This window comes from Nematostella vectensis, chromosome 6, assembly GCF_932526225.1.
Source record: "Nematostella vectensis chromosome 6, jaNemVect1.1, whole genome shotgun sequence".
NCBI lineage: Eukaryota > Metazoa > Cnidaria > Anthozoa > Actiniaria > Edwardsiidae > Nematostella > Nematostella vectensis.
The window spans coordinates 10,324,011-10,337,113 of record NC_064039.1 but is presented as its reverse complement, the minus strand read 5'-3'; the positions used below and the strand labels follow the sequence as shown (position 1 = coordinate 10,337,113).

General features: G+C 43.3%; 2 protein-coding genes across 3 annotated transcripts; one reads left to right on the top strand and one right to left on the bottom strand.

The window, feature by feature from the left end:
* Positions 1-4: 4 nt before the first annotated feature.
* Positions 5-7,038, bottom strand: LOC5519823 (neuronal acetylcholine receptor subunit alpha-10). Of its 2 annotated transcripts, none has more exons than XM_001639643.3 (9): positions 6,929-7,038; positions 6,583-6,719; positions 6,177-6,221; positions 5,841-5,950; positions 5,120-5,321; positions 4,533-4,785; positions 3,722-3,915; positions 1,254-1,389; positions 5-729 (listed from the first exon to the last, which is right to left on the bottom strand). In XM_001639643.3, exons 1-9 carry the CDS (start codon positions 6,978-6,980, stop codon positions 488-490), a joined length of 1,371 nt encoding a protein of 456 aa, XP_001639693.3. In that variant the 5' UTR covers positions 6,981-7,038; the 3' UTR covers positions 5-487. The 2 variants fall into 2 exon arrangements, with proteins under 2 accessions (XP_001639693.3, XP_032220715.2); XM_032364824.2 differs by having other exon boundaries at positions 6,583-6,759; positions 6,929-7,020.
* Positions 7,039-7,480: 442 nt separating this feature from the next.
* Positions 7,481-12,934, top strand: LOC5519821 (E3 ubiquitin-protein ligase TRIM71). Its single transcript, XM_001639728.3, has 5 exons — positions 7,481-8,570; positions 8,982-9,128; positions 9,954-10,449; positions 11,043-11,801; positions 12,644-12,934. Exons 1-5 carry the CDS (start codon positions 7,965-7,967, stop codon positions 12,886-12,888), a joined length of 2,253 nt encoding a protein of 750 aa, XP_001639778.2. The 5' UTR covers positions 7,481-7,964; the 3' UTR covers positions 12,889-12,934.
* Positions 12,935-13,103: the final 169 nt, after the last annotated feature.

Sequence of the window (13,103 nt, the reverse complement as noted above, 5' to 3'; positions counted from 1 at the left end):
TGTACCTTTGTCTGATTGTATTTGCTACAATACACACAAATTCAATGATGTTGAATAATACATAGCTTTAGTTGTGGATAAAATTACCATGGGCATTTGGGTTTTAGGGGAAATTCAAAACTGTTAGCGTTGATTTTAATCGAGATTGATTTCGAGGAAATTAGACGGAAAAATGATCGGGTCCGTAAGTTACCGTACAGCCCGTGCTTTCGGTCTATAATAACTATGTACTGACAAAATGCCTAAATCACCATGGTATACAGGTCTGTCCGTTACAGTACAAGCAAATGGTACATCTGATGCATTGAAACAGCTAATTTATAGGTACTTCTACTCTATGGATTCTACCTTTACTATTTCTTTTTTATTGTTTACATTGCTTGCATTTACTTGCTTGAATTGGCCAATAAAAATGCATTGTGTGACTCGATAATGTGCAGCAGCATACAATGTCGGCACGGTTGACCTTATTAGTCATTCCTTTCTGCTAGTCCTGTCCTACCGCTGGTATGAGCAGAATGCAGATTACAGACAGCACCGTACCAATGAAGTACAAGTACATGAAGATAGAATTCAGTACCAGGGCGGCGCGGCGCCACTCATCCTGCCTCGCTTCCACGACCTCCTGCTGTCTTATGTTTCTCCACAGTAATCTGTTGGGGTCTTCCTGTGCCTTTTTTGTCTGTGTTTGGCATGGGTCAGAGTGGTTGGGTTTTTGGAGGTTATTTCCTGTGGTAAACGGTTTCAACCCTGTTAACATACTAGTGAAACAAGTACACACACATATTTTGTAAAGAAACGCAAAAGAATAAGACGACAGATCTATTGTGCTTTATCTGTTTTGATTACTGTGGGTTTCAATTATCTGAGAGCTGCTCGCCGACTATTTACAACAGCTAAATCGCCTTCGGGCTTTCGTTATTCAAAATTCTTGGATTGTTTTCATTGACCAGCACAGAAGTGGTTATCAGTAGAAGGCAACCTCTCCGCAGGGCGCTGTCCAATGAAAATGTGCCAAATGTGATTCCGTTTGTTTGAAAGACGGAAGCCAGGAAGCGGTTTAGCAGTGAAAAAAGGTGTGTTGTTGTATTAACTAGCAGTATATTGGAAGTGTATTTTGCAACCTTCCTATTGACTACTTTTCAGACATTGGGTTTCACATTTGTCAAATTCCACCACAGGGGACCCATAGCAATAAATGAGTAGACATGTCGGGGTATTATTCTAGTTACCGGGGCGGCGGCTTTACTTACCTTGCTCAGAACAGAGGATATGGCCCTTGGCTGACCTGGTCACTTCGTCCTGTTTTAGCTCTTTTGCGTCTTTCACGATATTTGACTCGGCGAATTTAAACCGTAAAATTCGAGCAGCGTAACCAAGCAGATAAACCTAAGGATGGTATGACTTATTGAGAGAATGTTAAATGTGCCCAACAAGACGTCAGAGTCACTTCACTAGTCTATAACATACTTTTGACCTCGAAAAGCCCTGACATTTTGAACATTGTGTTAATCCTGATCTTATACCGTGTCAACATTGTCCCTTTAAATAACGCTTTCAACAAAGGTGCAAACCCCGGGTATCGGCATCTCCCTTAGCCTGACCAAAGGGGGCACGTCTCCTTTACTGTATATATCTCTTACCTTGACCCATGGGGCACGTCTCGTTTACTGTATACCTTTCTTACCTTGACCCATGGGGCACGTCTCCTTTACTGTATATCTCTATTACCTTGACCCAAGGGGCACGTCTCCTTTACTGTATACCTCTCTTACCTTGACCCAAGGAGGCACGTCTCCTTTACTGTATACCTCTCTTACCTTGACCCATGGGGCACGTCTCCTTTACTGTATACCTCTCTTACCTCGACCCAAGGAGGTACGTCTCCCTTACTGTATATATCTCTTACCTTGACCCATGGGGCACGTCTCGTTTACTGTATACCTCTCTTACCTTGACCCATGGGGCACGTCTCCTTTACTGTATATCTCTCTTACCTTGACCCATGGGGCACGTCTCCTTTACTGTATACCTCTCTTACCTCGACCCAAGGAGGTACGTCTCCCTTACTGTATACCTCTCTTACCTTGACCAAAGGGGCACGTCTCCTTTACTGTATACCTCTCTTACCTTGACCCAAGGGGCACGTCTCCTTTACTGTATATCTCTCTTACCTTGACCCAAGGAGGCACGTCTCCCTTACTGTATACCTCTCTTACCTTGACCCAAGGAGGCACGTCTCCCTTACTGTATACCTCTCTTACCTTGACCCATGGGGCACGTCTCCTTTACTGTATATCTCTCTTACCTTGACCCAAGGAGGCACGTCTCCCTTACTGTATACCTCTCTTACCTTGACCCATAGGGCACGTCTCCTTTACTGTATATCTCTCTTACCTTGACCCAAGGAGGCACGTCTCCCTTACTGTATACCTTTCTTACCTTGACCCATGGGGCACGTCTCTTTTACTGTATATCTCTCTTACCTTGACCCATGGAGGCACGTCTCCCTTACTGTATACCTCTCTTACCTTGACCCATGGGGCACGTCTCCTTTACTGTATACCACTCTTACCTTCACCCATGGGGCACGTCTCCTTTACTGTATATCTCTCTTACCTTGACCCAAGGAGGCACGTCTCCCTTACTGTATACCTCTATTACCTTGACCCAAGGGGCACGTGTCCTTTACTGTATACCACTCTTACCTTGACCCAAGGGGTACGTCTCCTTTACTGTATACCTCTCTTACCTCGACCCAAGGGGCACGTCTCCTTTACTGTATACCTCTCTTACCTTGACCCAAGGGGCACGTCTCCTTTACTGTATACCTCTCTTACCTTGACCCAAGGGGTACGTCTCCTTTACTGTATACCACTCTTACCTTGACCCAAGGGGCACGTCTCCTTTACTGTATACCACTCTTACCTCGATCCAAGGGGAACGTCTCCTTTACTGTATACCTCTCTTACCTTGACCCAAGGGGCACGTCTCCTTTACTGTATATCTCTCATACCTTGACCCAAGGGGCACGTCTCCTTTACTGTATACCTTTCTTACCTTGACCCATGGGGGTACGTCTCCTTTACTGTATATCTCTCCTACCTTGACCCAAGGGGCACGTCTCCTTTACTGTATATCTGTCTTATACCTTGGGGCACGTCTCCTTTACTGTATATCTCTCTTACCTTGACCCAAGGGGCACGTCTCCTTTACTGTATACCTCTCTTACCTCGACCCAAGGGATACGTCTCCTTTACTGTATATCTCTCTTACCTTGACCCAAGGAGGCACGTCTCCCTTACTGTATACCTCTCTTACCTTGACCCATGGGGGCACGTCTCCTTTACTGTATACCTCTCTTACCTTGACCCAAGGGGCACGTCCCCTTTACTGTATATCTCTCATACCTTGACCCAAGGAGGCACGTTTCCCTTACTGTATACCTCTCTTACCTTGACCCATGGGGCACGTCTCCTTCACTGTATACCTCTCTTACCTTGACCCAAGGAAGCACGTCTCCTTTAATGTATATCTCTCTTACCTTGACCCAAGGGGTACGTCTCCCTTACTGTATATCTCTCTTACCTTGACCCAAGGGGCACGTCTCCTTTACTGTATACCTCTCTTACCTTGACCCAAGGGGCACGTCTCCCTTACTGTATACCTCTCTTACCTTGACCCAAGGGGGCACGTCCTCCTTACTGTATACCTCTCTTACCTTGACCCAAGGGGGCACGTCCTCCTTACTGTAGTGGAATCTGAGGACCCAGCATGACATGAAGAAGGCGCATGACACTTGAATCATGGTGATCGTGTAGTATCTGCCGATGACGGGCACTGCTTCCGTTGTGACCGGCATACTCTCCGCCACGAGAAGGAAGAAGAAGCTCAGGCCCACCAGTATAGCCATACCTATGACAACGTAGAATCGTTAGAGAAGCCCGGAGAGGACAAGTTTTTTTTTTAATATCAATGCCTCTTACAATAATGAACTGTTAGGGGAAACCGAAGAAGAACAGAATACTCATTGTTCGATGGCGAGTACTGGATAATAAACGAAAGGTAATAATCAAACGCATTTAAGTTGGCGGATTACACTTATCGGCCTTAAACGCAATTTATGACGTTTATGGATGAAGTTGTATAAGTTCTATACTCCGTTGCATTTGTTCACCTCTTTCGCGAGCACGCGATACAGTTTTATTATTTTTTTGTAGTTGCGACACGCAAATCTATTGTGACTAGGGTCGTCAAACTTTCTTGGTATGATCCATTATAACGAACGGAGGTGCATCACTTGCTGATCTTTTTTTCCTGCATTCGGGGCGGTAGGAACATCAGCAATGACAAATGCACTATTGTGATTGCCGGACATGTATGGCGTGACACTTTATACCTAACTTCTTAATAACGGTAATCCTTTTGCTACACTCTAAGGGCAGTGGGGACATGATGTCGAGTACGGCGATTGTAATTACCGGATATGAGGTCACATGTAAGGCATAGCGTTAAGTGCATATCCTACTCACCAACTGTCATCCTTTCGCTACATTCCGGAGGCAGTAGGAACACAAGCAAGGTGAGCAAGGCGATGGCGACGGCTGGGATAATGAGGTACATGATGTAGTATAGCGATCGCCGCTTGACCACGATGGTGTATGTGACTTCCTCGAATGGGGTGTCTGGGCAACATACGAACAACTTGGAGTGGAATTTCGCCTCTGCGCTAACCAGCTCCCACTCAACGTTTTCAGAATACTCGCTCAGGTCTGCTGAATGCGACTAAAGCAAACAAGTGGTTGTCATGTCGAGACGAACATTTTTCTTGCATTTTTAAATACTGCTGTTAAAGGAGGTCGTGAGGTTGATAATAGGTTTGACGATGGTGTTGATATTTGTTGTTGTTATTATGGTTTGAATATTGTTTGTGGCGATTATTCTGCTCATAACAATGCTGCCATCGATGATGATGATGAGGAGGAGGAGGAGGAGGAGAAGATGATGATGATGATGTGACTAGACCTACTTTGTCTACAACTATCTACTTGACACAATGACAAAGGTATTTAATTTTGTAGCGAACGTCTGCGACTCTACGCCAGTAGCAGACCCTTACCTCCATTTTAATTGAAAGTAGGTTGCCGTCGTAGGTCCAGGAGCCGAAGATCATGGGGCAGCTCTGCTTGTCGAAAGGGTACCTCGTGGCGTCTATCTTACAGCTGGTCTTTAGTATAGATGGTATGGTCATGGACACGAGGCCATCAGACGTAACAACAGCATTAGTCCGTGTTTGACCGTCTCCGAAATCCTCGCCAGCACTGTTTGGTAACAATAGGGACTTAAAGATACGAGTACGGCGACGGTTGAAAACTGTGGAATTTATTCGATAATTTAAAGGTCGCACGTGAAAGCGCATCCTGTCTGATAGATTTCGACTGTTCTCCGACAAAGTTTTACGATCTATCAAAGACGTGGACGCTTGAAGTATAAACTGGCCTTACTCTGTTCGCTATTTTAGAAATAAAGTCTCTAATTAATTTTTGTCTGATTCTGACTATAAATTCTTTGTATATTAAATGAGACTAGTTCCAAACTCATCGTCAAATGCTGAAAAGTTTTTCCCTACCACGCCGTCCTAGCTGATCTAGATGTTTTAGAAAGAAGGGTGAATCGTGCCCAGGATAAGGGTGAGCGCTGAGGCTTTGATTGAGAGATGCATTATAAAAAAATTCATAGATAATCATGTCGACTTCCAATGTGTGCTTAAATAAAAAAATACAGCTTGAATATTCTGGTAGGTTCCTAACTTATTGGTATTTATACTTGTACGCTCTTACTTGTTGTAGAGGACAATGTCCGGTCTCCAGATGGATTCAGGTCGGAGCACGATCTTTGCTAGACCTTCGAAGTCACTTTTATTCCACGCCAGGCTTGTGTCGACCCACGACTGATCGGAAAGGAATCTTGATGGTTAAAACTTAAAGGTTTTAAACTTAAAGGTGGTGCTGAGAGATACTTAGATGATGATAGTGTCGATGATGATGATGACGATGATTAGACGATGCTGCTGCTGTGGATGAGGATCCCTATGAGTGCAATGTGTTAGTGTTTGTAGTAGTTATCAACCCCCAGTCCTATTTCTAGCCACACCGACTAGCTAATATTAACCTCACCTCTCGAATCTCCACTTTAGTTATGAGCAGCTGCGTCCTGTCGGTCTAGATAAACCATCAAGGGTTATACTATACATGCATAATATTTGGTCACGGCACCAGGTATTGCAGAATATATATCTATACAATTGTATAGATCACAAAAACAGTTCTACTATGTATTTTAATACTTTTCATGGAGTTGAGTTTTCCAAACCCTAACGTTGCTTGTATTCGGTGCCTATTATTAGATTTCTGAAAAAAGGGGTTTCCTAGAATACTCCCCTTGGTATACCCTTCTCTCTTCATGCTTTTCAGCATTGAGCTAAGGGTTTCACGTAACGTTATTGCCTTCTGTTGCAAAAAAGATGGGCTCTCTTAAAAAATGAAGACCTAGAATCCTTCCCTTGGTACGCCCCTCTCTTACCAGCTCGTAAATCTCGTTCAGAGAGATTCCGAAAGTGATGTTGATAGGCATGTCTGCTCGATCGGAGGGTCTAACTTGTGGGTCATAGCGCTCAGGGTCTAGAAGATATTCCTTGAGTCCTCGTGCTGCTATGACAACTGTCAAGAGTGAAGGCAGTGAAGAGACACATTGGTTAATCTAATGGAAAATGGTAATTTCCATTTGCAATGTAGCAAAAAATCCCGTCTCTATCCCTTTTTCTAGGTACACAGTTTGTTAAAGCAATTCCAAAGTTATTTTGTTTATCGCCGTTTGTTGAATTTTGCTTCTTTTCTCTGTCATAGTTCTGTGTTTTTATTTTACCGACCTGTTGTTCTTGTAGTCAGGAGTACCAGAATTTGTAAAAATACCCTCCTCATATTGTTGAAACTCTCCTCTTACCCTTATGGTCCCCAAATTTGCTTAGCAAACTCACTGCTTTGGCTATTGAACGTATTGCTGTCGCAGGTGGCTGGATTTAACTGGAATCCAACTATTTTCTTTATAGTATTCCAAATTTTCCCATTTTATCCTCAGCTCTTATAGCATTTCTATTGTATTTTAATCTGCTTGCGGCTTAATAGCTCACATAATAGCAAATATCTGATTATGTGAGATATGCTCAGCTGATATCTGATTATGCTAGGTGATATTTCAAGGCTGTTAGAAATTAGTACAAAGAAAGAAGAAATTCTCTTTTGACGATTTGCTTTTATTTCTGCTGAACGAAATTCGTCTAGAACTGCAAATCGACGATGTATTTCAAACACAGTTTTATTCTAAATGTTCTCTCATTTACCCCTCCGCGGTGAAATTGATGCCTTTTTGACCATTATTAGTACCGAATTTGCCCGCCTTGTTAAGAATACCGCTGAATGACAGTGCTGGCACAAGTCGGCAGGTACCAAGCGGGTGGCAGTGAATTCTAAGGTGCTTCCAGTTTGTTTGTTATTATAATTGCCATCGACGAAATTATCGAAAGAACTATATATCCAGGGCGTAATAACACAAGTGGCTACCGTGACAGTCCAAATTTGTTATCTGCGCAAAGCGAAGTGGTTTACATACTCAAGGAAACCCACCCAAACTTCTGGTAACAGTAGTGATATTTATGTTATCTTCTTCAATCTTATAGAAACGTGACAAGAGAATTATGTCGATGGAGTTCATCGCCTTATTAAAGAAACTTATTTGGGCATTAAGATAGTGATTCACAAATCATCGACAGCATCTTAGGATCATACTCGTGGAAAGACCGAACCGCAGTTACAGACATGCTGAGTTTCCAGTCAAACCAGTTGTGGTACCACATCTGAACGTTCTAGTTGCGTCAACATTTAAATGTCAGTTAGTATTTGCTAACAATGGCATCAGTAGAAGTGGATAAGCTATCCGAGCACCTCCTCAAATGTCCTATATGTCTAGAAACGTACAGGACACCGAAAGTGCTTCCATGTCTACACACCTTTTGCCAACACTGCCTGAAAGGTATGATACAGTCAGGTGAAAACATTATTGTCTGTCCGACATGCCGATGCGAAGTATGCGTCCCAAAGGAAGGCGTTTCCGCACTCTCCACAAACTTCTTCATCAACAACATGCTGGATTTCCTCTCTGTGGCGTTAAGTAACTCCAAACCCATCTTCTGTACAAACTGCGAGGACCGTAACACGGCTACGTCGAGGTGTATCGAGTGCATGGAGTTCCTGTGCGAGCAGTGCGTCGCTGCCCACAAGCGGACAAAGCTCACAAAGGAGCATGAGATACTCGCCTTGAATGAGCTCCAGGGTCAGCCCGAGGTACAGGACAAGCTACACCGGCCGTTGGTGTGCAGCGTCCATGACAATGAGGTGCTCAAGTACTTTTGCGAGACGTGTGACGAACCCGTGTGCCGGGAATGCCTCATAATCGATCATCGTGAGCATAGGTATGGATATCTGAAAGACGTCGACAAGAAGCATCGATCAGAGGTAAGTCACATCTGTGGGGCGTACGGGAGGTGTGACCGGGCATTAGGTGGGCCATGTGGATGCCCGTGTTTGCGTTAGTTTATTTGGCCTTCATATTCTCCAGGTTTCCTATGTTGAGAAGCCATTAGTGGTAGCCTTGTATGAAATGACTTTAAGGATTTATTTCAATGCTGAAGGTTCCATTTCTTTCTTCTTTCGGCTGCGAAAAACGCGCCCCAAAAGAGTGAAGGATCTCCTAGAATGTCTAATTATTTATTATATCAAGTACTTGTGATGTGGAATGACCTTAGATTATGTACCCCTTTCCCTTCGTGACCACTAAGGGTTGGGTTTTTATGCAAAAGATTGTTTGTTTGTTTTATCGGGGGTCTCTTCTCTCCTGGTAACCCAAGGTATGTTCCAATTCTTTAGGTAGGGGTACTAGTTATGAGTACAAAGAAGAAGTTGGCCAGACTCAAGGAAGCCATTGACAAAGTGACAGATACGCGAAAGAGATTGGATTGCAAAGCTGAGGAAATTCGACAAGAAGTCATGCGTCATACACAGCGCTGTATAGAGGTGGGCAGTAACGGATGTAGGGCTGCTTTTGGCTGCCATGTAATAAACAATTACCCCTCCCCCTTTGCCACTGAGCCAAAACCTGCCTTAAAAGCCAAACTTCCTTAGAACGCATTGTACGTTGCTTGCTTTACTTAATTTGGGTCGCAATAGCTTTTGCTTTTACTTGACTTTAAAGACTGTGTAATCAGATATTCAAAATTCCCCGTAGCAATCATAAAAGCGCCTGCGATTGAAATAATAGGTTGGCACTTTGAATGATACATCATGTTTCATGTTTTTAAAGTTTAAAAAATGAAATGGAAAAATGCTGTCCCATAGTGAAAGCTCTCGATATGATAATGTTTCGCTTGAGTGAAGAGGGTGCGACGGTTTAATAACAAATTAATAACGCACTTAAAGAGCCCTCGTCAGCCACACCTTTGTTATTGCTTTCAACCGATATTGGAGGACAAATTATTCGACTAATCTCAAAGTTACGACCTAACATTAAATCGCATGCTTTATTACCAAATTCAATCGCAGCTAGTAGCGGATCTAGGGGGAGGGTTTAGGGGGTTTAACCCCCCTTGGGCTGCCATATGTAACAAAAGAAAATAACCCCCTCCCTTTTTTGTCACTGAGCCAAACCCCCCGTTTAGCGAAAAGCTAGATCCGCCCCTGAATCGAATTCAACAGCTTCACGAAATCAGCCAATGGAAACGGATGTTTTCTCACACTTGGTTATTTGCTAGGATGACAAAATGGCGGCTGCCATAGATTCTTAAAGCTGTGTACCTATACTCTGTTGTACCGATGTTTATAACTCGTTTTGCACATTACCAGGTCATACAAGAACGCGAACAAGAACTCTTAACCCAAGTTAATAACATCCACCGCATGAAATCTAAAACCCTCGAGATCCAATCCGACGACTTGGACATGATGCTTGGGAACCTTAATAGCAGTATCGACTTCACCGAAAACGCCCTTCGTCATGGCAACGAGGCAGAGGTGATGCTTGTCCGAAAGCAAATGACAGCGAGGTTAAAAGACTTGAACCAGACAAAGCTTGAATATGAGCCACTAGAAGACGAGGTCATAGACTATACTTTGAACGCGGACGAGTTCCGAAAAGCAATTGAGCGGATGGGCACAGTAAAGGTGTACCACGCCTACCCGAGGTTCTGCTATGCCTCTGGGGTGGGGATCCAGAGAGCTAAGATAGGTTTAGAGGCTGTGTTTCTTGTGACTGCTAAAGATCGCATGAACGAGGTGTTTAGTGGTGGTGGAGAAACCGTAAAAGTGGTCGTCGAGCCACCCGAAGGTGACGAGTACGAAGGTATAGTATGCGATGGTAAACCTCATCGGTGGGATCAGAGTCTTTAAGATGTGAAGATACAGGGTATAAACCTCAGTAAACCTCATTGGTGGGATTAGAGTCTTTAAGATGTGAAGATACAGGGTATACTAAGATATGAGTTACAGGGTATACTATCATTTGGTCATATACTGTATGATATTTGGAAATATTAAAGCTTGAGCTAATTAGGATTAGGATTTGGTTTGTTTATATACTATGTTTCTATTTCAACTTTTTTGCGCACAAAAATGATTCCGTTTCTATTTTCCTAACTGGAAACTTGTCGAAAAGGAGAGTTTTTTAAAAACTAAAAAAAATAGTAATGGTGTGGTAGGAGTATTTTACACTTATCGACGTGCCTCGCCTTTCACCTTTTTAAAAAGACCCCATCTTCTTGGGATATATTTTATCTTCATATATCCTTAGTTTTAGCCGTCTGAAATTAATCAATCGATGTAAATTTTGCCTCCGCTTTCCTAATAGTAGAGTTGCTAGGCCCAAAGCTCCGCCTAGCGTTACGAGTTCCGAACGGCTGCAAAGGAGACTACTTTCTAATGCTATTGTATTCTTAGGGAGCGTGATCGACAATGGTGACGGTACATACACCGTTTCGTACGAACCCAACCAGCGAGGAAACCACAAGATCATCGTCACGATCCGCAACCGGAACATCGGCGGAAGTCCCTTCTCCGTCAACGTTACCGGAAGGATGAACTATAAAAAGCTGGGTAAAGCGATCCGTACATTTGGCTCCGAGGGGGCTGGGGGTGGGGAGTTCAGTATTCCATGGGCGGTCGCCATCGACGAGGAGAATGAATGCTTTATCGTCACGGACTGCAATAATCACAGAGTCCAGGTGTTCGACTTCAACGGTGTATTTATGTTCAAGTTTGGCTGTGAAGGGATCGATAAGGGTCAGTTTAAGAACCCCAAGGGGATAGCTCGACTCACAAACGGACACATAGTCGTGGCAGACTTCAATAACCATAGAGTGCAAATCTTTAACGAGGATGGGCGTTTTTTACGCAAGTTTGGATTCTATGGGACGGGTGGAGAACCCGGCTCGATGAATCACCCGTGTGGGGTTGCGTGCACGCCCGGCGGGCTCATCCTCATCTCGGAACAGGACAATCACAGGATTCAGATGTTTGATGTAAATGGTGAGCCTATTAGGATGTTCGGGAGCCAGGGGTTCACCAAGGGGCAGTTCATCTATCCGCATCACTTGTGCGTCACACAGAGGGACAAGGTAGTGGTCGCCGACTGTGTCAATGATAGGATACAGGTGTTCAATATTGAAGGGGAGTGCTTGTTCAGCTTCGGCAAGGAAGGTAGGCACCATTCCCTTTTTTCTTTCGTTGTAAAAATATTATTTATCAGATTTGGAAAATCTTTAATCTTTAAATAACTTCATTGACACTAGCGAGCTAATCCGGCAATTGGCGTTCAGCGGAGGCTGGCGCGTGAGAACGATAACGGGCGACAACATATACAAAAACAATGATAATACAATAAAAATACTTGCGATGCGCATAACTTAACGTGACATCTAATGGCAACAAACGAAAAACAGGACGAAAGCCCATCATCGGATTAGCTCACTAGGTAAGGCCGCTACAAAGTTGGCTGCAGATGGTAGACAGGGAAAAACTGCCTGCGGTAAAGCATTCCAGACGGGAATAGTGCGTGAGTAGAAGGAGAACTGGAAAACATTAATTTTAGCTGGGAGGAGTGAAAATTGCTCGCACACTTCCATATGCAGTGGAACTTGAATACAAATATAGTTTTACTTTCAATGAATATCTCTGTATAACGATCACGATTCCCAGTATCGGAAATAGCAAAATATATGTGAATAATCACATTGTTTCTATTGCCAAATCGTAATATAGAGGTTCATCTGTATACAGTCGAAATTGTCAAAGTGTTTCACTTATCCCGCCCAAAGATGACTTCATTAAACAAACAGATCTCATTTTTGCGTGCGTCCGTCCTCTAATAGATGTACATATGACGTAACAGCGTGCCTTAAAAAAGAAGTACGCAACGAGACTGCATCTATTAGGGGACATACGCACAAAACAATGGTATCTGTTTGTTTTATACATCAATTAAAATCAGAATGCTCGAGTTTCGTTGTATAAACTAAGATCTGTGATTTGCATTTTTACAGGAACGCAGAACGGGTTATTTGACGGCCCAGAGGGGGTCACATGCGACGATGAAGACAATATTCTCGTTAGCGATTATCACAACCATCGCGTTCAAATATTCAATGCAGAAGGCGGGTTTGTGGCCGCATTTGGACAGTTTGGTGACGAAGAAGGAAACTTTCGCAATCCATGCGGCATAGCAGTCACTAATGATGGAAATGTCGTTGTTGTAGATAGTGGTAATCACAGGATACAGATATTCTAAAAACTTATCCTTTTCTTACAAACAAAATAAAACAGTGGAAAAATCACCAAAAGACCATATTTAATAAATTAAAAATAAATAGATTCTGAAATCATTCCATTATATTTCTTTCACACAAATGTTATATTCTTCGAGACATCCATTTCAGAAAACATATGTGCAATAAATTGTCCTTTGCTTATTAATGGGGGAGGGGGGGGGAGCTCGCATAAGGG